General features: G+C 48.6%; 1 protein-coding gene across 24 annotated transcripts in view; it reads right to left on the reverse strand.

Annotated features, from left to right (window-relative positions):
• Nucleotides 1–24,636, reverse strand: part of DYSF (dysferlin) — a 233,094-nt gene that overhangs the window by 150,016 nt on the left and 58,442 nt on the right. For 13 of the 24 annotated variants that reach the window (XR_012422205.1, XM_045369109.3, XM_045369102.3 and 10 more), the window contains 10 exons: nucleotides 22,532–22,646; nucleotides 21,135–21,227; nucleotides 20,554–20,759; nucleotides 18,841–18,969; nucleotides 18,351–18,413; nucleotides 17,570–17,620; nucleotides 14,408–14,438; nucleotides 13,719–13,834; nucleotides 8,222–8,348; nucleotides 6,165–6,268 (listed from right to left, as the gene is read on the reverse strand). Coding sequence is in view for 23 of the 24 variants with exons in the window: in XM_045369109.3 (XP_045225044.2) it covers nucleotides 6,165–6,268; nucleotides 8,222–8,348; nucleotides 13,719–13,834; nucleotides 14,408–14,438; nucleotides 17,570–17,620; nucleotides 18,351–18,413; nucleotides 18,841–18,969; nucleotides 20,554–20,759; nucleotides 21,135–21,227; nucleotides 22,532–22,646 (1,035 nt within the window). In the remaining variant the exon portion in view is untranslated. Of the gene's footprint in view, nucleotides 1–6,164; nucleotides 6,269–8,221; nucleotides 8,349–13,718; nucleotides 13,835–14,407; nucleotides 14,439–17,569; nucleotides 17,621–18,350; nucleotides 18,414–18,840; nucleotides 18,970–20,553; nucleotides 20,760–21,134; nucleotides 21,232–22,531; nucleotides 22,647–24,636 lie in introns of those variants that run through there. The other 11 variants (XM_045369115.3, XM_045369111.3, XM_045369113.3 and 8 more) reach the window with 2 other exon arrangements.

Below are 24,636 nucleotides of genomic sequence, written 5' to 3' on the forward strand. Positions count from 1 at the left end.
TTTTATGTGCATTATCTCATTTAATGAGCATCTGACTTAAATCAGAGACTTCAGGTCCCCAGGGGTGAGGATGATGTCTCCGTTCCTGGTCCACCCAGTGCTGGCCCCTGCCCTCACCTTCCCCCTCCTCCCTATAAAAAGAGCCCCAGACAAAGGCCACACAGGGCTGGGTGCAGGACGGAGTGCCAGGATTTGGCCCATAGAGAGGAGTAAGGAAAGAAGAGAGACCAACGATCCAATCCAATGGAAGAAAGAGCAAAGAATGGAAGAGACAGTTCACAGAATGAAGACGCAAAGCCTTGAGACATATAAAGAGATGCTCCATCCCACTCATAAAGAAACACAAAGAAAACCAACAAAATGCCATTCCTCACCCGTCAGATTCATAAAAATCTCTAAAGTCTGACAGACCACTGTTGGCAAGGCTATGGGAAAACTGCATGCTCATGTTTTGCTGGGGGGAAAACAAAATACTTTGACCCCTCCAGAGGACAATTGGCCACTATCTATTGCAGTTTCAGATGCATGTTCCCACTGCCCTATCAGTTCTACCTCTAGACACCCATCCTACAGAAATACTTGCACATGTGAGGAATGACACATGTGTGAGGCTATTCACTGCAGCGTGGCTTGAATTAGTAAGGATTTGGAACAACCCATGTGTCCACCAGTGGAGAACAGGTTAGATCAAGTATGGTCCATCCGTACAATGGAGTACTAGGCAGCTCTCAAACAGAATGAGGATGCCTCTAGGTAGTGACATGAAACAATCTCCAAGTTATATGATTAAGTGAAAAAGCAAGGTGCAGAGCGGTGAGTGTGATGCACAGCCATTTGTGCTAAAAGGTAAGAGATAAAAATCTACAGTTGGATGGGCACGGTGGCTCATGCCTTAATCCCAGCACTTTGGGAGCCCAAGGCAGGTGAATCACTTGAGGTCAGGAGTTCAAGACCAGCCTGGATAATGTGGCAAAACCCCGTCTCTACTAAAAATACAAAAATTAGCCAGGAGTGGTGGCACATGCCTATAGTACCAGCTACTCGGGAGGCCGAGGCATAAAAATCACCTGAATCCAGGAGGCAGAAGCTGCAATGAGCCGAGATTGCACCACTGGACTCCAGCCTGGGCTACTAAGTGAGACTCCGTCTCAAGAATAAAAAGAATCTGTAGTCATATTTGCTTACACATGCATCACAAAACCAGAATAATATAAAGGAAACTAATTGCAGTGGTTTTCTTTGAAAAGGAAGAAATGAATGAATTGATTGTTGGATGAGGTACAGAGCAAGAGGGAGATTTTTCATGATTGATAGATAGATAGATAGATAGATAGATAGATAGATAGATAGAATAAATATACTACCTAATTCAAAAATTAGATAAACAAATTTTTAAAATAAAAGACACGTGAACAAGACCCAGCTGAGTGGCCCTGTCAACTCTGTGCCCCAGGTCCCTGGAATAAGAAGGCACAGGCTGCCCCAGCACACACACAGGATGTACATGGGCTGCTTCAGCCCCTGCCCCAGGCATCTGGCCCTCCTCCATCTCAAACACTTCAACCTGGCTGCCTTCACCGGGATGTGGGTCTGGGGGCTTGAACAGCAGCTGGTCCATCTGCCACACCCCAGCCAGCACTGCCTCTGGCCCCAGAGATCCCTGCCAGCCTTCCCCCATCCTGTTTCACCCACAGGCACTCAGCCAGGGTCGCACCATGCTGCTTCTTCCTCTTTCTCTGCTTCTCTTTTCTTCTTCCTTTACCTTTTTACCTTCCTTCACTCCCCAATGGAGTATTATTAGCACACTCTCTCTGGAAGGCTATTTGGTCATCTGTATCAGACACTTAAAGATAAGCCCTCTGGCTTAGCAGCCCCAATTCTAGAAACTTCCCTATAGAAAAGCAATCAGAGTGTGGATGAAGATTCCTGTATGCTGATGTTTGTCACAAAGTTGTTTATAAAAGGGAAAAATTGGAATTATATATATCCAAAAATAAGTCAAATGTTATAGTATACTCATCTGACAGAATATTATGCCGCCATAAAAAAAATCATTTCAATGACTATTTAATAATCTGAGAAAAGATGAGACAACACAAGCCGTTTACCAAACTGCATGTATATAGTTGATTCTCATTATTCATGGTAGTTACTATCTATAAGGTCACCAGGAACCCTGACTGGTGAACACTGACTCATTACCCCAGAGGAGAAGCAGGGTTAAATTCCTGCCAGCCTCTGTCACAACGTTTTTGTCAACTGATCAATAGGTAACCTTGGTTTATGTGTGCTTCTGTGGAAGGACACCTTACTTTTGAATATATATTGTTGAGTCATCGGCATTGAACTTACAGCCAATGGCACCGTGACCGAAGCCTGCAGGAAGCTTACCTATCACGCGCACTTCCTCTGTCAGGCACATCACAGCTGTTCTGAGCTTAGAAAAGCCACACAGCACTTCAGCATGACATTTGGGGCCATTTTAAACAGTGAAGTTGCCAACAAAGGCACAAAAATGTGAAAAACATGAGACTACACAGGACACGTATCAAAGGACACGTATTTTGTCTGTGTCCTTTGATACGTGTCCTGTGTAGTATCATGTTTTGAGACTCTCTGCCTCCCTGCTTCAACTCTCATGGAGTAAACACATGTCTTTTGATCATGTATTTACTTTTGATACATGTCTTTTGATCATGGACACGTGTTTACTCCATGAGAGCTGGAGCAGGGAGGCAGAGAGTCACCTTGTTCAACCTCAGCAACCAACATACGTGCTGGGAGATTCCAATTTTTCAAAGCCCTGAAAGTGTCCTCAAATCATCACTAAAGTGCCACGAGTGTTGATTTTGGGCTTGCAGAATCAATATCTTCATTATTTTATTCCCAGTCAGTGGGAAGAGGGGAGGTAAGAGGGTAGTGGGAGCTAAAGAGAGAAAACATACTAGAAGGAAATACAAACCAATGTTACCAGTAATTCTCTCCAGGGTGGTGCAGGGTACAGAATACGGTCCAGGGTACAGAATACGGTCCAGGGTACAGAATATGGTACAGGGTATAGAATATGGTGCAGGGTACAGAATATGGTGCAGGGTACAAAATATGGTGCAGGGTACAGAATATGGTGCAGGGTACAGAATATGGTACAGGGTATAGAATATGGTGCAGGGTATAGAATATGGTGCACGGTACAGAATATGGTACAGGGTATAGAATATGGTGCAGGGTATAGAATATGGTGCAGGGTACAGAATATGGTGCAGGGTACAGATTATGGTGCAGGGTACAGATTATGGTACAGGGTATAGAATATGGTGCAGGGTATAGAATATGGTGCAGGGTACAGAATATGGTACAGGGTATAGAATATGGTGCAGGGTATAGAATATGGTGCAGTGGGAGTTTTTGTTGTTTTCCTTTTCTCTGATTTTTTCAATTTTTTGCAATTTGTGGGTTTTATTCTTAAATTCATAAAAGAAAAAAGGTGTTTTAAAACTTCCTGTCCTGCCCTACAAGTACCTACCTTTTGTTTCTTCCATACCATGAAGTGCACAGTCGCACGCACTCTCCCACGCTCCTATCTTCTTAGTAACTTGGCCAAATCAAGTATGGTTCACATCTTGGATAATACTGCCACCAAGCGTCCATAAGGGGAAATGCAAAGAAGGCCGGCTGGGGTGGGTGGGGCACACAGAAGGTAACCTCAGGGCTCTTCAGCTTAGGATGTAATGAGAAAAAAGGGACATGCAAGCAGGCTAAAAGAGAGGGACAGGCAGAATGAGACACGCCATAAGAGCAGCAGAAGCGGGGAGGCCACAAGGAGGTGGCTCAGGGAAGAGAGGACGCAAAGGCCTGGGGACCACCGGAGACGGCGGCCAGATTGAAACTTTCAAGACGGAGTGTTGCAGCTGCCTCCTTCACCATAAGGTCATTCTTCAACTCCCTCCACCTCTTTCTAGAGGAAAAATGGGAGGTGCAGCTTCTTGCATGAGCCCAGATGCCAACCCACAGTATACAGTCACTTGTCTTGGCCGCCTTTGCCCCTTCACCTCCCCTAGATACTGGTACCTTCCTACAGAAATCCCCAGGGCCAGCCAAGGGCATCTCAGAACAGAAGACCCAGGGAGATCAAAGATGCTAGCAGGGACCCCGGAGCAGCCAGGAGCCCCAGAGCTCTGAGGCTTAGTTCCAACGAATGTGAAGGCATGTCGGTCTTGGTTCCAGCCACCATCGAAATACCTTCCGTGTTGGGAATGCAAAATAAGAACAATCTCAAGACGTGAATTTCCCAAGTGTCAAGTGGAAAAATTAATCCTAGTCCTTGGAGCTAGTGTCCCACAAAAAACATACAGCCGCAGCTTCCTGTTTCCTTCCTGCCTTCAAGGAGCTGTCCCCATTCCTCCTGATGCCAGGAGCAGGGCGTAAGACCCGTACCCTGAGCCCACACCAAAACCTGCACTCAGGTGAGGATCTGCAGTGAGCAGTTACACCTCCACATGAACGAGTTTAAAATCTGCATTACACCCCCATGTACATTTTCACTGGGACCCTGTGCTAGTCTCTGAGGAGAGAGAGCCCAGCTCAAAGGGGCTCCCGATGGCCACCTTCAGTATAATTCAAACATCAACACAATAATGACTGATTTAACACATTAAAAATAAAAAGCATTGAGGTCCATACTAATACTCAACGAGGCAGGAGGGAGAAAGCTCTTCTTTGCAGAAAAAAAGTCAGCTAATCAAGAGAAAAAGAATGATAATGAGAAAATCACCACTTTGCAGTCCCAACTAAATGACTTCTTCAGACAGGAAGGTCAATGGATGCTTAGACCATTAGGTAAAAGATAGCTGAGAAATAGGATATCCGTACAGTGCCAAGATATTGCCCACAGTTTACTTGCTAATTACAAAGGGGGAACATTTACTTTTATAAGAGAGCCATCTGGAGGCATCACTTTCACCGTGTGATCAGGCAATCAACCCTGATGATGGGACAACCTGACATTATGGCTTTCTGTTGTGATGCCATATGACATGCAGAACATCACCTATGCTGACTTCTTGCCGAAATACTTCATCTGAGTCTAATCAAGTCTCTAGACCTAACTTCCAGTTTACAGGAAAGAGAGGAGCCAGAGAAACAAGTTAAACAGCAGAAGAAAACAATCGAACAAATCCAGTACTTGGACAAATGGCCTGGGCTGTTCAAAAATTCGATGCATGAGGTGAGAAACAAAGGAGTGGTCCTGGGAACAGCTGGCAGTGGCTACGGGGACACGAGGTAGGGGTGGGCCCTGGGGACATGTTTAAAGTCAAAAGCTAGAGGTGGCATGTGTGATATGGAGAGAGAAAAAAGAGGGAGGAATCAAGGCAGGTCCACATTTTCTGCCTTTGATGGTTGTACCTGGCTAAGACAGAGGCTTTTGGATATGGGGCAGTTTGCGCAGAGAAAATTACTCCCTCCAGGGCTCAGAGGGGCAGCAGGCAGAGCTGTTTAGAGGCACAGAGAGGCCTGGGGTTGAAGGGAGGGGTTGGAGAGCTACCGAGTTCTCTGCGGAGAGGTGACGGCTGAAGCCTGGGAGGGCTGGGGCTGCCAGGAAAGCCCGTAGGGGGCACACAGACACTGTGGGCTGGACAGCCTGGGTAGAGACAAGGGCTGGGACAGAAGTCAGCAGGGACTGGAGCCACAGCACCGCCTCAGGGCAGGAAGGCGGGCTGCAAGGAAGAGACTAGGGCGCCCACCAGAGGGGTCTTTCTCTGCCCAACTCCCCCCACAACATTTTTAAAATAATCATTATGTTTTTATCCCACATCTTTAAAATATATTTTCCCTATCTTTATGCCTTCATGTCTGGTTTCCATGCTATTGCTCCATTTTCCCCCAAATGTTCCTCTACTATCCACTGTCCGACGTCCTCTCCTGGGCTATCCGCATCTATGTGTCTGTCTGGGACACCCCCAGGCAGACCTGTCCACATTCATGTGCAGGGCAGCCTCTGAGAGCTGGGCCTGTGTGGGTGTCTCACCACACACCAGGATCAGCCCCTCCCTGTGCACACACATCTGGTGCGGGCGCCTCGCTCTGTCTTGCTCTCACCCCGCACTGTCCACAGGGCACCAGGAAGTCCCCTCCCGAGAGAACCCTCCTGCTCCCTTACTGCTTACCATTTTCCCCGCAAAGCTGACCTCCACAAAGGGGTCCACCAAGTTCTTCTTGTTACTCTCAAAGCCAAAGATCTGTTTCACGTTGTCCATCACGGCATCGTCCACTGGGAAGAGGGACACACCAGTCATTGCCTGCCTGCTGTCTCACCTCCAAAACCCTGACTATCCCCCATCTGTCTCCAGGCAGTCCTGGGACTATGTGAGCAAGAAGTTGTGACCCCTTCACACAGGGACTCAGTCCAGGGGACCCCCAGAGGGAGGACTGTCTCAGAGCAGTAACTACTGAGAGCACCGGGCCACTTTGTCACCAGTCCCAAACGGCTCATTCACTGTCCTCGCCCTGCATTCAAAGCCTTTCAGTCAAATCTACCAACTTATCGACTGCTTGACTGATTAGAAATCTACATCACTAAGGGCAGTAAGTACCCAGAAAAGGACTGGCAGTTGTTATAACAATATCCCATTATTGGTGCCTGGTTGACATTTTCCTTTAAATCTATTAGTGCAGCGATTTACCTGAGGTTAACCAAGAAGTCAATTCTGTTGTTTTTTTCTTAAGAGTTTTTAATCTATGCTGCCTCAAACCAATTATTTTTTGAATGAGTCAGATTATTTACATATGTAGATATAGATAGACAGATAATGTATATGTGTATACACATACATATGTGTATAAAGCATGTTATATTTATAGGCATATGAGTGGGTGAGTGGGGGGGATAGTTAAAGATTATATACTAGCTAATGTCTACATAAGTACAAAAGGCACAACAATTAGCAAACATTTATGATCTGTTTGCCCATCTATTTTTTTTTTCAAACAACATTGCAGGGAATTCAACACAAAGCTCTTTCACCTTAAGAAAAGCAAACATTTCTATTTCACCATGCCCCTCTTGAAGTTCACCAGCCTCACTTCTACATAGTTGCAATCAATAAGTGCAGAATATTTGTAAACATGTATTTTAGTACTGAATTAATACCCATTACTTATTTACAGGCTTTCTTCAGGATTTGGTCCAAGTAAGCTTGTACATTTCATTTCTTGATGTCAGCAGCCAAAGCAGAAACTCTCAAACAATTATCTTTATGGAAAAGTTGTAACCAGGGACCCACATTGCAAACCTTCTCACTGACTATGCTGTGGACAGTGGCTTGGTTGTGTTGATGTATGCTCTAAAATAGCGGCTCACAACTGGGCCTCACGACAGAATAACCTGGGGAACCTTTAAACCCTTCCAGTGCTGAGCCCTGCCCTAACTCAAGTCCATCTGAAATGCTGGAAGCAGGGCCCTGGCATTTGGACCGTTTTGAATCTTCCCAGGTAATTCTAATATCAGCCCAAGTTGATACCCAGAGCTCTCGAATATTCAGTATAATTCCCCAGCATTTACTAAACACACAGATGGGTCTAGAACCGGGCCAACCACTGTGAGGAACCAGGCAGTGGCCACATTGGCCTTCCTGGGAGGAAGAGATGGTTGCAAGTCGGGTACCCACTGTCCCAGTTTGCCGGAGATCACAGGGTTTCCTGGAACAGGCACTTTCAGTGCTAAAACCAGGACAATCTGAGGCAAGCTAGGATAGTGGGTCACCTTGTGGATCCGTGTCCTTCATCTGTGAAGACAGGGGGCCCCAGGAATCCTTCAAGCAAACCCTTCCAACGTTAGAGCAACTGCTCCCCAGTCCAGCTCTGCCGACTTGCAGGATGTGCTTCCTCATAGCGGGAAGGAAAATCAGTGAGAGCCAGCCCTAAGGCCAGAATAGAGTCCAGATGGTGCTGACTCCTCAATGACAACCAAGAAAATGGGTCCACAGAGTAGCCAAATAGCCACACCAGGCCCAGAGGACACTGGAATGGAGCTGAGAGGCAGCTGTTACTCTCAAGAGTTCTTGAATCTTCGTAACTCCACCAATACTGATTACTTTTCATTAAATTCTGATTGTTTTCCTCTCCTTCCCCCAGGGAGCTGACTCCACCCGCCACCGCCCACCCTCACCAGCCCTGCGCCTCCAGCCTCCTGCAGACCTCCCACCCAAGGGCGCGCCCCACGCACTCTGTGGCAAGTCCTCGGCCCGGAAGACCTTCAGGCAGAAGTGGGCTCCTCGCAGGGCCACGCCTGTGGGCCGGAGCAGGTTGCTTTCAATGTCCTCCTTGTCTTCAGAGGGCTCTTTTCTCTCCAGCTACAAAGGAAACCAAATATGATTCCTTCACGCGCTCCTGAGCGCAGGGTTTTACTCTCTTTTTCTAAGAGTTCCATTTTCACCACATTCTGAAGTAAGGCAGACTGCGCTCCGCCACTTAGTCCCACACAAGGCACTACCGCATAGTCCCAGGCAAGGTCCTTCACCTGAGCCCCAGCTTCCTCTTGAGTACAGCAGAGACCATGACACTGACCTTCCAGGACTGTGCGAGGAACATCTCCAATAATGATGGAAATGCATGTGGCACACGGCAAGCATTCCACCAACCTGTCTCCTTCCCGCTCTCCCCCACCTCCCAGTTAAAATATAATACAGTAGTCACTGAGGTCTAAGCTGGCCACTCTATCTTCAATAACATGCAGGTGTTCATTCACCCCGCCAGTAGCTCCTGAGTGACTAGCAGGTGTCTGTATGGTGCTGAAGGGCAGGGGATACGGCAGTGAATAAGGGAATGACGTGAATAAGCGCCCTCTTCCCATGGGGCTGACTATCTTGCAGGGAAAACAGACTTTCAGCAAACGAATCCAATAACTTGTCCTGTGTCTTGTGGTTGGAACAGTAATAACAAAAATCACATCCCACATGTATTGATGTGGATGCACTCTCTCATTTAATCCTCACAGCACCCCCCTTGAGTGGGTCTCAAACTTGGCTGCACATTAGAAACACCTGGTGGGGGGCCGGGTGCGGTGGCTCACACCTGTAATCCCAGCACTCTGGGAGGCCAAGTCAGGCAAATCACCTGAGGTCAGGAGTTCAAGGCCAGCTCACTAACATGGGGAAACCCCATCTCTACCAAATAATACAAAACTTAGCCAGGTGTGGTGGCGTGCACCTGTAGTCCCAGCTACTCAGAGGCTGAGATGGGAGAACTGCTTGAACCTGGGAAGCAGAGGTTGCAGTGAGCCGAGATTGCACCACCGCACTCCAGCCTGGGCACCTTTTCCCCATCTCAAAAAAAAAGGAAAAGAAAAGACACACCTGGGAAGCCCAGGTCACACCCCAGACCAATTAAAACATAATTTCCGGGAGAGAGTACCCATGCAGCAGTGGCTTTTAAAGCTTCCCAGATGATTCCAACTGGCTGAGAATTAGTGTCTTCTAGACCACTGCTGTGCATTCCAATTAAAACACGGGTTCTAGTTCAGCAGGTCTGGGGTGGGGCCCAAGAGTCTGCATTTCAACACGTGTCCAAGTGATGCCCACGCTGCTTGCCCACAGATGATGCTCTGGGTGCAAGGGCCTAGAATGCCCCCACTTTACAGGTACGAAAGCTGAGGTTTAACACAGGCTGGAAGCAGAACCCACGTGCTTGGAGAGCACAGAGCAAGGGGGATTGTAACTATACTGAGGCAGGGTCAGAAATGCTGCCCAGCTTGAGACCCGGATGATGAGCAAGAGGTGGAGGCATCCAGACGAGGAGGCAACTCATGCAGAGGCCTTTGCACAAGGGGAAGTTGGCAGCTGGAGGAACAGACAAAAGATCTGGTGGCTGCTCTTGGGCTAGCGAGCAGCGAAGGCACAGGAGAATAGCAAGGTCAGGCTGTGCCCAGCAGCCCACTCCTTGGACAGTTGCCTGGACTAGCCTCACCTCATTCATTTCTCACTCAGTCACACTTGACACGTAGAAACCTGCTTCAGGATCCTTGCAGCAAAACACTCAATCCCAGAATGCCCATATCACAGCAATGCCCAAAGGGATGTGTTCTGTGTTTATTCTCCTCAGCTCATATCAGAAGAAAACAATCATCTTTCAGGCATCCATAAAAGGGTCTATTCCCCTAGACAATAAGCACTGATTGAGCACCTACTGTGTACAAGACCTGCCATACTAGGCAAGAGGGGAGATAAAAGATACCATATTTGCTATATTGTCCCCATCACCAAGAAACTGAATCTCAGTAATGAAGACAGACACATAAGCTGGTTAGACTACCAAAGGGCTGGGTGGTGGCCCAAAGGAAAGATCAATACATTTTCCTGGAGGACTTCTTCCTGGAGGCAAGCTTTAGGGAGGAAGTGGCATTTGAACGGGGCCTGGAAGAACAAATTGGTGCTTGGTAGGCAAAGAGAGGGAAGGTATTCCAGCAAGGGAAAAGGCCGGAGAGGAATGGAAGAGGGTTCTGGAAAGAGTCATATCATCTGGTGTGGCCACAGACGGGGCCCATGAAGATACATAACAGCAAGTGGGACTGGGAAACTGGGCTAAGGCCAAATGTCAAGGGCCTTGAATGTCATGCTAAGGATCTTGGACTCTATCCTGAAAGCAATGGGAAGTCACTGGACATTTTGTAAGAGGAGACACGCATGATTCTACCTGGGTTTAAAAATGATGACTGTTGGTCAGGCACAGTGGCTCATGCCTGTAATTCTAGCACTTTGGGAGGCCGAGGCAGGTGGATCACAAGGTCAGGAGTTTGAGACCAGCCTGACCAATATGGTGAAAACCCATCTCTACTAAAAATACAAAAAGTAGCCAGGCATGGTGGCGCACGCCTATAATCCCAGCTACTCAGGAGGCTGAGGCAGGAGAATTGCTTGAACTCGGGAGGCAGAGGTTGCAGTGAGCCAAGATTATACCACAGCACTCCAGCCTGGGTGACAGAGCAAGACTCTATCTCAAAAAAAAATAAAAATAAAAATAAAAATAAAGATGACTGGTGATAAGGTGGGGATAGGTGGAGAAGTATAACATAAGAAGTTAGGAGACCTCAGAGGACACTTAGGAGGGATGGCAGAAACTGCTAGTTGTTCCCCCAAATCCAGTCTTTTCTGCCTCCTCTAACAAACTCTCAATTTTTAGCTGGACAGCATTAGGATGGACTTTATTTCCCAGGCTCCCTCGTAGTTAGATGTGGCCATGTGACTAAGTTCTGGTCAATAGGACCTAAGCACAAATGTGTACAACTTCTGGGTCACAGCTTTGAAGGAAGAGACGTGGCCTCCATAGTCCTTTACTCCCATTTCCCTGGCTGGAATACAGACATGGTGATGGGAACTGGAGCAACCGTCTTGGGCCGTGTGATGGAGGCTGCATGATGATCACAGTGGAGAAAAGGCCAGGAGCCTGGGTCTCTGATCATTGCCGAAGCACTGTGCCTATTCTGGACTGTGGCATTCATGAGAGAGAAATAAACATCTGTCCTCCTTAATGCCTATTATTTGGGGCATCTTTGTTACACCAGCTGAACCTATATTGTAATTCACAAAGAGACCCAAGTGAGAGAGAGTGGGAGCTGGGCCTCAAACTCTGGTCTTGCGATGGGAAAAAGAAGAGGCATACGCAGAGGTTTTCACACCAACAAGACTGGCCAACTACTTGCATGGGGACTGAGGGGTAAAGAATGAAAATCTGGCCTCTGGTTTGGGGGACTAAGTGGCTAAACATGCAATTTCCTAAGATGTCACCTAATACAGGATGGGGAACAGGTGTGGGAGCTTATATATAGAATAAGCTCACTGTTGCAAAAAGAAATGCAGCAAATGATACCAGGCTTTGCTCTAATACATCAGAGGGGCCTAAGGGACACGTTAATGTGGCCTGATGACAAGACAACTGAAACTGAGCGTCCGGAGCTCAGAAGATCCAGGCTGGAGAAGAGCAATTTACAAGTCTCAGGTGGTGTCTGAAAGAGACGGACTCCTCAACAGTGAGGGGCAGGACATAGCAAAGGAACAGGGACTGAACTGCAACATCGAATTCGAAGAACCCACTGGAAAAGGAGCAGGGAGAATCAGGAGAGTCATGAATGCTAAGGGAGGAGGAATTTCAAATACAGCGTGGGCTCCGGAATTGAATGCTGTGGAGCCGTGGTGCAGACTAACAACAGGGGAGAGCTCCTAAGCTCTGGTGATGAGCGACCCTTACACCAGTGGTTTCAGGGAGGGGAGGCGGTAGGATTCCTACTGAAGAGAAGGAATGAGCAGCTGGTAGTGGAGTGGAAAAAGGGGGACGCAGTGCACCCTTTCAAGAAGTTGGTGATGACCAGCAGTAGGAGAGAGAGAAAATAGTAGTGGAGAGGAGGGATGGGGAGAAATGGGTCAATGAAGGGGTGCTTTAGGATGGGGAAATCTTGAGCCTGGCACAGATCATGGAGCAGGAGGCAGAGGACACAAGTGTGAGAAGAGATCAGAAAAAGGAGGCAAATAAGACAGTGGAGGATGTGAGGTCATGGCCAGGAGGTGGTGGGATGATGGAGCGGGAGGGGCGGCGGAAGGGAGGGAAGGTGGATGAAGATTTGGGGGGCAAGTTGAGGACCACGGGAGCTCCCAGAGCTCTCATCACTACATCACTGTGCAGCTCTGCCTCTCCAAGGGAAGCTGAGGTTGGAGCTTAGGAAAGGCAAGAAAGCCTGGAAATAGCCAGGAGAGATAAGGAGTAAGGAGATGAGGCGAATGAGATAAGGAGTAAACTACACCCAGGTAAAGGAAGAGGCAGACAGCACCCAGGGCCCAGCTGAAACCCACCGTCATCCAAGCAGCACGTCCAGGTGGCCAAGGAACCAGTGTGTGGTGAGGATGGGGGTGACACGAGGCATGGCAGGAGACCCCAAGGGCCCTGTCCTCCTCTCCCTCCCTGCCCAGTGCCATCAGCCATGTTCAGGATGCCCTGGTACCTCACCCCTGACCTTCACCTCACCCCTGACCTTCCCCTCACCCCTGACCTTCCCCTCACTCCTGACCTTCAGCACTCCTGGCTTGCCCTCGCCCAACACATCCACCACCCACACGCCTCTCTTCTACTTCTGCACTGCTGAGCACCATGAGGCAAGTGGCTCCACTACAAACAAAGCGTCCAACCCAGAGTGGGCACTCTGGTGTTTGTGCAGAAATCCTTTCATTAAATCTAGCCCGTCATTCCTCTTGCACAAAGATGATTCCAAACCTTTTCTCCTCCTCTCACACATAGAAAGATGCGGATACCTCCCCTGCTCTCAACACTTTCCTCATTCTTACCACCTCCAACTTATAACTTTACTTACTGACATGTAGAGATGAGCATGATACATTCTTAGGCAATGAAATTCAAGTCACAACATAATATATATAGAATAAGCTCACTGTTGCAAAAAGGAAAATATGTGTGTGTGTGCCATTCCAGAGGGATGTGCAATGAGATAATAATAGCTCTCTCAGAGTGGTAGGATTATGAGTGATTCATTTTTTATTAATACCTTGCACCCAGAGCACTCATTTTTCATTAATGCCTTTCTACATGTTCTACATTTCTCATTAATTACCATATATTAGTTTAAATCAGAAAAAAAAAAAGAGTGTTTGTGGTTTGGTGCCCCCACCACCAAGTGCTGCGTGGGGGACCGTAAGGAAGACCCAGGGAAATGTACTCACAGGCGCTTCATCCCCAGGCCCCAGCACACAAAGACTTGTTTTCAGGTAACCTCTGGCCCCAGCAGAGAAGTCTTCAGGGTCTGAGAGCAGCAGCCACTTCCTGAGATAGGCGTGCCCTAAGAGAGACAACATCCACTGGTGATCCCAGAATCAGAAGACCCCAGCCTGTGACCACATCCAGGAGCCCAGGATGGACTGCACAGGGGACGTAAAGGATTCATCCACTGGGCCATGAGCCCAGGACTCAGATTCTAGAATCAAAAGGTACTTTGAGTGTTCATGCGGTCAGAGTCAGAAATATTAACCCTGTAAGAGGCTGGCAGAGCCAAACCCAGGCCATTTTCCTCCCCTTCAAGAAGTGACCAGACCAGAATGGAAACCAGGGTGAGGAGAAATCCTGGTTTGTCACCCAAATGACCTGTCCCTGTCTGCCGTGAGCCCAGTCTCCAGTAATGGGGCCTTTCAGATCTAGCCTCCCTGAATGGGCCAGCGGAGACACAGGTGAGCGTTACACGCTCCCGAGGGCTTGTCTCACATGGAGGATGAATGACCTGCCTTCTCTCCCAAGATCAAACCCTTCCTCTAGATTCTAAAACCCCCAGGAGAGACAGTGAGGATCCCAAATGGGTGTCCCCAGTCAGCCTCTAGAACCAAAATGCAAGGATACAGCCAAAGTGGTGAGAACTCACGGGGCTCTCTGTAAATGGTGCCCACGTCCATCTGCAATCAATGAGAGGAGACACAAATCAAACTCTTGCCGCTGAAGCATTAAACAAAGTGTGGTGCATTACACGATTCCATTAAAAACCATGTTTTTGAAGAACTTTTGGAAGCACAGGGAAACATTCACCATTTGATACTATATGAAAAGAAAGTGAAATACATTTTGATCCCAGTTTGATAAAGAATGCTTATGTACAGAAAAGAAAGAGGAAAGGAGGCTGGGCGTGTTGGCTCATGCCTATAATCCCAGCAATTTGGGAGGTCGAGGCAGGTGGATCACTTGAAGTCAGGAGTTTGAGACCAGCCTCCTGACCAACATGGTGAAACTCCATCTCTATTAAAAATAAAATTTAAAAAAAAAAAATAGCCGGGTGTGGTGGCGCATGCCTGTAATTCCAGCTACTTGGGAAGCTGAGGCAAGAGAATCACTTGAACCTAGGAGGTGGAGGTTGCAGTGAGTTGAGATCACGCCATTGCACTCCAGCCTTGGCAACAAGAGCAAAAATCCGTCTAAAAAAAAAGAGGAAAGGAAATTCACACAATAGGACTATGTTATCTCTGCATGGTAGATTGGGGTGATTTTTATTTCATTTTTTATTCCTTCCTGTGTTTTACAATTTTCTATTAAAAATCCATAGATTACTGGGATGGTGACAGTGGGGAAGGCCGCAGCGGGGGCGGGGGGCAGGGAGTATTTGGGAACTGTGTCCATTCCACTCAATTTTTGCTGTGAATCTAAAACAGCTCTAAAAAGTTGTCTATTTTTTTAAATCATAGATTACTTTTATAATTAGATACAAGTAAAATAATTTTTTGACTTAACCCTTGGGTTCTCAGAACAAGAATGTAAAGAGACTCAAAACATAATTAAGATTTAATTTGTTACAGAATGACTCAGGCTCAAACTCATTCTTTTAAAAAATGCTTCTCCAGGTAAACAGATTTAGTTTTTTATCTTGTGACTTCTTTCCACAGGCAATGATTTGGGAAGACATCGAAATCTCACCTGCTGATCTAGCCATCGGGTCCAACCCAGCAATTTTTTTTTTGAGATGGAGTCTCGCTCTGTCGCCCAGGCTGGAGGGCAGTGGTGCGATCTCGGCTCACTGCAACCTCTGCCGCCCAGGTTCAAACAATTCTCCTGCCTCAGCCTCCCGAGTAGCGGGGATTACAAGCGCCCACCACCACGCCCAGCTAATTTTTGTATTTTTAGTAGAGACGGGGTTTTACCATGTTGGCCAGGCTGGTCTTCAACTACTGACCTCAAGTGATCTGCCCACCTCGGCCTCCCAAAGCACTGGGATCACAGGCATGAGCCACCACGCCTGGTCCCAGCAATTATATATTGCGCAGAATAAATAATTCTAAGGTAACTGTTCTGACAACAGGTAGAATACAAGCCCCTTATTTTAAATTTGTATTTAAAATACAAATGTAAAGAAGGAAGGCATAATACACTTGGATAGAGGGGAGAGGGTAAAAATAAGCTTGTGCTCTTTCTTTCCTTTTGATAAATCCTTGAAAATTTCAAAATGAGAAAATTAATAACAATTACATCAAATTACATTAAAACACCGTGCAGGCCAGGCGCAGTGCTCATGCCTGTAATCCCAACACTTTGGGAGGCCAAGGAGGTCAGATCACAAGGTCAGGAGTTCAAGACCAGCCTGACCAACATGGTGAAACCCTGCCTCTACTAAAAATACCAAAAAAAAAAAAAAATTAGCTTGGCATGGTGGCACACACCTGTAATCCCAGAAACTTGGGAGGCTGAGGCAGGATAATCACTTGAACCCAGGAGGCAGAGGTTGCAGTGAGCTGAGATCACACCACTGCACTCCAGCCTGGGTGACAGAGCAAGACTCCATTTCAAAATAATGATGATGATGATGATGATGATAATAATAATAATAATACAGGTCTCCTTTAGTCTGTGCAATTACTAGTTACTTTTACTTTACGTAATCTGTTAAATCCATTGGTTCTCGGTTCTCGGAATAGGACTATTTACTTCTGGACTGTTTGGGACAAGTGAGGAGGCTGGGGCAGGGTTCCCCTCTCTTCATTGCCTCTCCCTCCCTCAGGGATCCACATCTGAACCCCACTCCCAATCCAGAGTGAGAGTGACATCAGGGCAGAGAGCGCTGAGTCTCACTGGCCCAAGATGGCCAGGATGAGAAGAAGGGCTGCCCAAACTCAGATCTCACACTGCCTTCCCAGAGGTGGGGGAAAATCCAAATTACAAATAAGGGTCTTGATTCTGCCTGTTGGAAATAAGGGAAGAAGTACTTCCCTCCCCTCTCTTTTTGTCAGAACACTTACCTTAGAAAACTTGTAAATATATTACACTTTCCCTGTCTCTTTGAAATGCATCTTTTAAAGAAACTAAATAAGCCTTTTGTCAGCTTTAGTATACAAGTGTCATTCTCAGGACGTCTGAAATGTAAACACCAAGGGAGATGGCTCCCCTATGTCCCAGCTTCTGTGGGAAGATAGGAGCCTAACTCCTGTGCGCACCTGGCTCCAAGTTGTTAAACTACTTCCTGCCATAAAAATACGAGTTTCATTTTTGTTTGGTCTTCTGGACACAATAGCTAACATAGATGGTCACTCCAATTACCAGGTGACTCTGGGATGAACTCGGTGTGACCAACGGTGCCGTACATATTTTTAAGAAACTAAATAAGTCTTTTGTCAGCTTTAGTATACAAATGTCATTTTCAGGAGGTCTGAAATGTTAAGTCCCCTGACCTGAGGGTGGGGCATGATGTCTCTTGAGAATGTATGTGGTGGGCAATCAGTTGAACCCGCTGGCTAAATTAGCATGAGATTTCTTTCTGTCTTTGCAGCATCTTAGCAGATCATTGCCTGTGATGTGCATCTCACTCTGGTTTAAGGCCTCTTCAATGATAGAAAAGTGCTTTCTTTCTCTTCTACCTTTGTGGAGAGGTTTTCTGGGGTGAAAGGAGATGCTGTGCAGAGGGTTTGGTGTTGTTTTTTGAAATAATATTTTCCCAAAGCAGAGACACACAGGATCTCTGGAGTGCCACCCCTGCCCATGGCCCACAGAAGCTCCACCAACACGGAGAAGTGAGAACTGACTGCTTTCATTGAAAATAAGCAATTACCCGGAACTCCCCAAGGAGAGCATCTGTCCTGAGAGAACGGGAGTCTACCACCTGCAGAGAAAGATCACGGAAACTCACATTCACAGGGAACATGTGGCCCACACGGCCAACCCAATAGCTCTTCCCTCCCAAACAATAACTGCCAACGCTTCACACCTACTCAATTCCAGAGATTGTTCTAAGCAATATTTAGCCCTCACAAGAACCCCATCAGCAGATACTGTCATTATCCCCATTTCACAGATGAAACAGGGGCACAGAGACTTGTACAGAAACACACAACCCCTACATGGCATAGACAGAGCTGGAATCCACCCTAGTGCCAGAGCCTACACTTTCAGCCGCTTGGCTGTAGTGCCTTTCAGAGGAGATGGGGGAAGAGCCAAGGCCCAGAGAAAGAGAATCTCCATCAGAAGCAGGCACGTGGATTAACAAAATAAGATGGAAACTTAAATGTTCATTGGCACAAGTGATTCAAGGACCCTGACCTGAGACCCCAGGGGGATGCTGAGCAGTGGGATCTCCTGCAGCTGCTGCCTCCAGCTGAGCTGTTGTAGGCATTTCTGTGACCTGTAGGGCCTGACTGTGAGTTACTCCACATCATCCACGTGTCAGGCTTTAACACGCCTCCCTCTCTCACACACACACACACACACAGACAGGCACACACACGCATGCACACACATGCACAATCACACATACACACACACACACCTGCGTGCACTGACACCTATGTGCGTACATACAGCCCACGGAGAACACTTTGACTGCTGAGACGTACCGTGATAAAGATGGGCTCATCAAACAGCTCCGCGGGACAGTCAAACAAGTTGAAGAAAAGAGTCTGTTGGTTCAGAGCAAAGGGAGACATACCAGTGCCTGCTGACCCCTCAGGCCAGGGAGAGGGAGGACCACCCCCGCAAGCCTCCACGCCTAGCAGTTTAGTCCCCTCGGAAAATGTGGATTGGGCTCAGCATTGGGGATTGGACAAGTTCTGGGGTGATCTGCCCCTGGCCTCACAGACATGGTCATTTCAGGGTTGGGTGAGTGGCTGGCCGTATAGGGTGACAGGGATGTGGAGCAGCAGGAGAAGTAAGAGCAGGAGCCCTTTCTCCAGCCCCACAGATAACCTCCTTGGGAGCCAGCACATCTCACCACACAAGGTCAGCGCCATATGTAAACACTCTTGAATGAATTGCCAGGTGTCTGCACTGGGCTTCCAGATGGGAAGGCCCACCAAGGTTCTGGCCCTCATGCCCCGTGTCTCCCACCTCATTGAAGAGTGGGCTGTTTCCCTTGTGGATCCGTGTCCGCTTGGTCTGCCCTGCAGCAGTAACCTTGACCACAGGCTTGATGTTCACCCCGGGCAGCTGGCGCCCCTCGATCACCTGGACCCTAATCTGAAAACCAGAAGGAGGAAAGAGTAGGAGGAAGGGGGAAGAGTTAAGGACCACCCACCATCCACCCCAAGAGTCAGAAATCTCAGGAACCATCTCACCACTGGCTTCTTGGGAAAAGTATTAGAAAGGAATTAGGAAGAGCATTATATGAACGATGATATTTTCCCACCAAGGCCCCTTAGATCTATAGAAAATTCCATAGCTCCATAGAAGAGCTGCCAGGCTGCCCCTCGTCAGCTACCCACATTAAACCCCAGGGGTGGGCAGACACAGCCCCCATTTATGTCATTCAGCCATTGGCACAAGCCCCACCCAAGACCCCATTGATACTGGCATTTTTAAGTGGCCTGAATGTTCTTTATTGACAATTCCCTCAGAGGTCGAACTTACACAGTGAAGTGACCCCAGAAATAGTCTTTATTCTTTATAAGATGCAATGCTTTCTTACAGTCTGAGAAATAAATTAAGAACTTTTTCCATTGAGCCGTAAGTAAATGAAGACTTCAGGAACATCTATGCTTCCAAACATTAGGTAAGATATTTTAAAATATGAAATTTTACAATATTAAGGCAATGGGAAGATGGATGAGTGATTTTTAATCTCCTCATTTTAATATATTTTCCAAACTTTCTAAAATAAACATATGTTATTTCCATAAAGAGAACAAAGGCAGTATGAACATGTTTAGGGAATAATAGCACAGGGGCTAGAATTTTGTCTCTTGGGGCAAACAGTGGTTAGAGCTAGGACTTCTGCGTAAATTACCATGATTTAGAATAGAAACATATTTTTGCAATTTGTTGCACTTAGTATTATAAATAGAGATTTCAGGTTCCTGCTTTTAACCTTAAAAGTAGTTGTAAAGAGTTAAATATCACTGTGTGACTACATCAAAATAGAAAATTATTTTGAACAGAAAAAAAAAAATAGGCAAAGGACCAAAGTTAAAAGCAAGTAAAATGGGATGGATTTTTGGATAAAAATGTGTCGAAGTGTTAACATTAATAGTTTTTATTCTGTGACGAGCTTGAACAAATTCAAATTCCATATGACTCTCAGAAAAATCCATGGCTTTATGCAGGGAGATAGATATAGGGAGAAAAAAGATGTTAGACAGAGCTTCTCTGATGTAAGGATCTTGTTAAAATGCAGATTCTGGTAGAGTAGGTCTGGGTAGACCCTGCATCTCTAACAAGTACACAGGTGATGCAGAAGGTGCTGGACACGGACCACACCTGAATAGCCAGGAGCTTGCTGGCTGGATACTCCCTGGTTAGAAAAACAGATCGGAGATGCAAAGACATGCTGAATCTCTGCAGTGAGTTTTTTTGTTGTTTTGTTTTGTTTTGTTTTTTAAGTACAAAACCACGGGGCTGGGCAGAAGCTTGTTCTGTGGACCTAAGATGTGAACTCCCTGTTCGGGCATCTGCCCAGACCCAGGGAAACTACAGGTTCTCCCCGCAGGAGGGCCCTGAGGATCCCACACACATCTTCCCCTGAAGCTGGACAAACCAGGCAGGTGCCTGGCACCAGCAGCTGATGGTTGAAGAGGAGCCTGGGGTCAGAGAAAGCCTGTTCATCACCTGGAAGTCCTGCGGTTTGTCTGACAGCAGCTTTCTAGATGTAGGTGCACTTCGCTTTCTTTTGATCCCGGGGTAGTGGGGTGGAGGATGCAAAGGTAGTTTCCTTGGGGTGGTGGGAGCCCCCGGCCCTCCGCTTTGATCCAGGAATGGCTCTGTCTCATCTCCAGTGAGTCCCTGGTCCTCTGTGTCTTCCTCTCCTCCTGTGTCTAAGAGGAGAGGACCCTAATGAGGCCTGGGTCCCTCTGGCCCTGTCCCTGCCCCTGGGACCCAGCCCAGGGGGCAGAAGATCCAAAAGGCATGGGCACTAAGACTCACCCCTCTCCCTCTCCCTCCTCCCTTCCCATCAGTGAGCCAGGATGGATAAGGTAGAAAGAAGAGGAGCTTTCAGCAGCTGAAACTTGAGGGCAGTCAGACCAGTTAGTCAACAGGAAGAAAACAGAATGGCCTAGCCCTCCCACCCACCAAGTCCTGCAGGATGAGTCCTCTGCCACCTGGGCCCACTCCAGCGAGCTGACCATGGCAGCGAGTGAGACAGTTACAGGGAGGGTCTGGGATCAGGACAGTCCTGGCCCGTGTCTCACCCATGGGGGCCGGCCACTTCTTTCCAGAGTATCTCGTGTCCACGGTGCTGTCACTGAGCAGGGACCAAGTCTCGGCCCGGCTCTGTCCCCCGCCTGTCTTGTGGGCAGGGCATAACCCCGGGAGGGGAGGGAGGAGGTTGGGGTGAGGGAAACCAACCTACTGCACCCCCAGCCCCAACCCTGCCTTCCCCGCCCACCCCAGCCTGGTGCAAAGCTCAGAAATAGCTGTGGTGCCCAGTGGCACCTGTCAATTCTCACCACCTCCCAGGCGTGTCCGGAAGCCTCCCCTGATTGGCCTGCACCTAACTCTGTCAGATCCACCTCAACATGGTCCCAGAGCATTCGGGTCCTCCCCGCTCCCCACCCTCTGCCACCAGGGGCACCTCTCCTTCCTCCCCTGAGCCCACTCCAGCTGCACAGCTCAGGATTACCAGGTTACTCCAGTCCAAACTGATCTCCCGTCTCTAAGCTCGGACAGTGCTGAGCCCCAATGAGATGGCTCTGCTCTGCCGACCTCACCACAGAGCCCTTTGCTGGGCTGGTCCCAGATCAGGCACAGGGCACACTCAGTTGAAACATGGGCTGCTCGGGTTTTAATGCTGTGCTTGCTTCTAGCTCCCTTCACTAAGAGAAAAACTCTAGAATCTTTCCCATGGGCAAGTGCCCCCTAGCCCGTCTGTGTAGCTTCCTCCCAACCCCAGCAGGCTGGACCACATGGAGGCTCCCACGCCCAGGCCCACCACTGGCGAGCCAGCCACCCCGGGATGACCAGGTTGGCAGATCCAAGTGAAGAGAGCTGAGACAGGCACAGCACTTAGCTAATTTAGTCTGCTCCCTTCACAAATAATCTATGGGCCCAGAGAGGGAAAGTAATCAGCCCAAAGTCACACAGGGACTCAGTGTCAAAGGTAGGACTGGAACCCTGAAGTTCAGCTCAGGGCTCTTTTAAGAAAAAAACTAGTTTTTTGTCACACACCATCACCGAAGGCCTGCTGGGTCCCGAGGCAGGAAAGCACTCGGTTCTGGGGAGTCTGTGGTGCCTCAGGTATCACCTGAGCCAGACCCCATCCCCACACACCCTTCTGAGAGCTGCACAGCTCAGAACACCCAGTCTGGGCTCAGCCCGGTCCCCAGGCAGCTGGGGCTGGAAGGCATCCTCACACTACTCGCTGCAGCGCCCAAGGGAACCTGCCTGCTGCCCCTTCTTTCTGCACGGCAGAAGGCAACCCTCAGGACTTCCCACCCACTGCACCCTCTTCTCTCCAGGCCTGGGCAGCCCCCAACCTGGGGAGGGCAGCAAAGGCTGGGAAGCCTCGCTGCAGCTCCCAGCCCCGAGGCTCAAGTTCCACTGCCGGCCTTCTTGCTGGGGCTCGGCCAGGCCAATGTAGGCTACTCACCTGCCACTACATCCAGGTCAGGCAGAGTTGGGGAGGGCTCCAGAGGAGTAGGCGGCGGGAACAGGGGCACAGCTCCAGGCAGCGGTGTGTAGGACACCTGCAGGACCAGCGAGGCCTGGAAGAGATGAGACATGGGAGACAGGTAAGTACACTGGCCTCGGACCACTGCCCTCCGGTATCTTCCCTGTTTCTGGCATCCCTCCACCAAGGAATATGGCTCTGACAAGAGCCAGGTTTGCAGGAGGCTGTGGCAAAGGCACCCCCAGGGACCTATCAGCATAGTCAGGTGGTTTGAAGCACAGAATCTGGGGTCAGTTTCCACCACTCAGGAGCTGTGTGACCTTAGGCAAGATCTGTGACCTCCCTCACCTCAGTTTCCTCATTCCTCACAGGTCAAATGTGGAGTGAATTAGTTGATGTAGCACGTAGTGGGCTTCTGTAAATGAATCAGGGATCCAACCTCTCTTGCAGGATTTTTCCCACTCTCCACTCGGCCTGTCTTCAGGAAAATGTCCCTTTGGCCACTCTGCTCAGTCAATGGCTCGCCCCTACTTCTCCAGGGACGACTCAGCTTTGCTCTGCTTTGCTCAGGCTGCAGCTAGCACTGAGAGGGTCTCAGCGTGCTGCCAGCCTTGCGGAGCCCTCTTCCTTCCTGACCCCACCACATCCTCAGCTGCCCCAGCTTGCACCGGCCAGAGAGGAGAGGGACTGGTGACATCCCTCACAGACAAGGTCGAGTTGCCCATGTGCCCACCCCAACCCTCACCCCGAACCTGGGAATGGCACAACCTCAGCAGGCTCTGCAGCCTGGTTGCTCCTGGGCCTGCCTGAGCCCTGCCCTGGCACCACAGGCCCAGTAAGCCTCTTGGGGCAGCCATTCTCTCAAATTAGCACAACAGATACTCTAAGAAAGTTTGGGAAGCACAGAAAGCTTTGGAAAAATAATGCAAAAGAAAACCAATTGTCGGCTGGGCGCGGTGGCTCACGCCTGTAATCCCAGCGCTTAGGGAGGCCAAGGCAGGCGGATCACGAGGTCAGGAGATCGAGACCATCCTGGCTAACACGGTGAAACCCCGTGTCTACTAAAAATACAAAAAATTAGCCGGGCGTGGTGGCGGGCGCCTGTTGTCCCAGCTACTTGGGAGACTGAGGCAGGAGAATGGCATGAACCTGAGTGGTGGAGATTGCAGGGAGCCGAGATCACGCCACTGCACTTCAGCCTGAGTGACAGAGCGAGACTCCGTCTCAAAAGAAAAGAAAAGAAAACCAATTGTCCATAATTCCCTGACTCCACATTCCAGTTCTCTCCAATCTTTCAAACAAATAGTAGACAGGTCTGCTGTATGCAAAATGATTTTCTTTTACTGAATGTCAGACAATAAGCTCTCCCCAGGTTTTGACAAACCCTTTATAAACACAGTTTTTACTGAGGCATAATGTCCCTCTAAGTGGCTCTCGCTAGTTCACTGGACCTTTCTGCTGAATGATGTTAGGGACGTCCAGGGACTCACGGAGCAAACTCAGTCCCAAGACAGAAAGGCCTGAAGGCTCCTGACACACTCCACTCTTGAGCTTGAACTCTCCAGACTGGGGCCCGGGACGGCCACACTAAGGGAGAGCAGCACTGGTGGAAAGCAAGGCACAGAACACTGAGGAAGGAGGCAAGAGCCAGCTCAGCATCCCAGGAGACTCAGGAGGAGGTCGACAAAGGCAACTGCGACCCTCGAATTCCCTCACCCAAGGCATGGCCATAACCTGCCCTGTGGGTTCCTGAATCACCACCAGGTGTCGCCACTTGAGCAGTCAGTCCCCTCAGTTCCTGCAACCCGGTGGAGGGGAAGAAAAGAAAGAGCCTTCCTGTCCCTCCAGACGCCACACCTGACTCCTAGAGATGCCAGTTCAGTAGGTCTAGGGTGGCCCTGGGTATTTGCACTTTTAACAACTGTCCTGGGACTTTCTTCCACTTCAGCGAAAGGTAAGTTGGGCTCTTTGGAGAAATAACTACTTCCAGGGCTAGGGCAGAGAAGATACAAAATGAGCCTGGACCATCTTCTTGCGCCAGAAAGGAAGGAAATGCTTAATGAATGAATGATTCTTAAAAACAC

The sequence above is a fragment of the Macaca fascicularis genome, chromosome 13, assembly GCF_037993035.2.
Source record: "Macaca fascicularis isolate 582-1 chromosome 13, T2T-MFA8v1.1".
NCBI classification, from domain to species: Eukaryota; Metazoa; Chordata; class Mammalia; order Primates; family Cercopithecidae; genus Macaca; species Macaca fascicularis.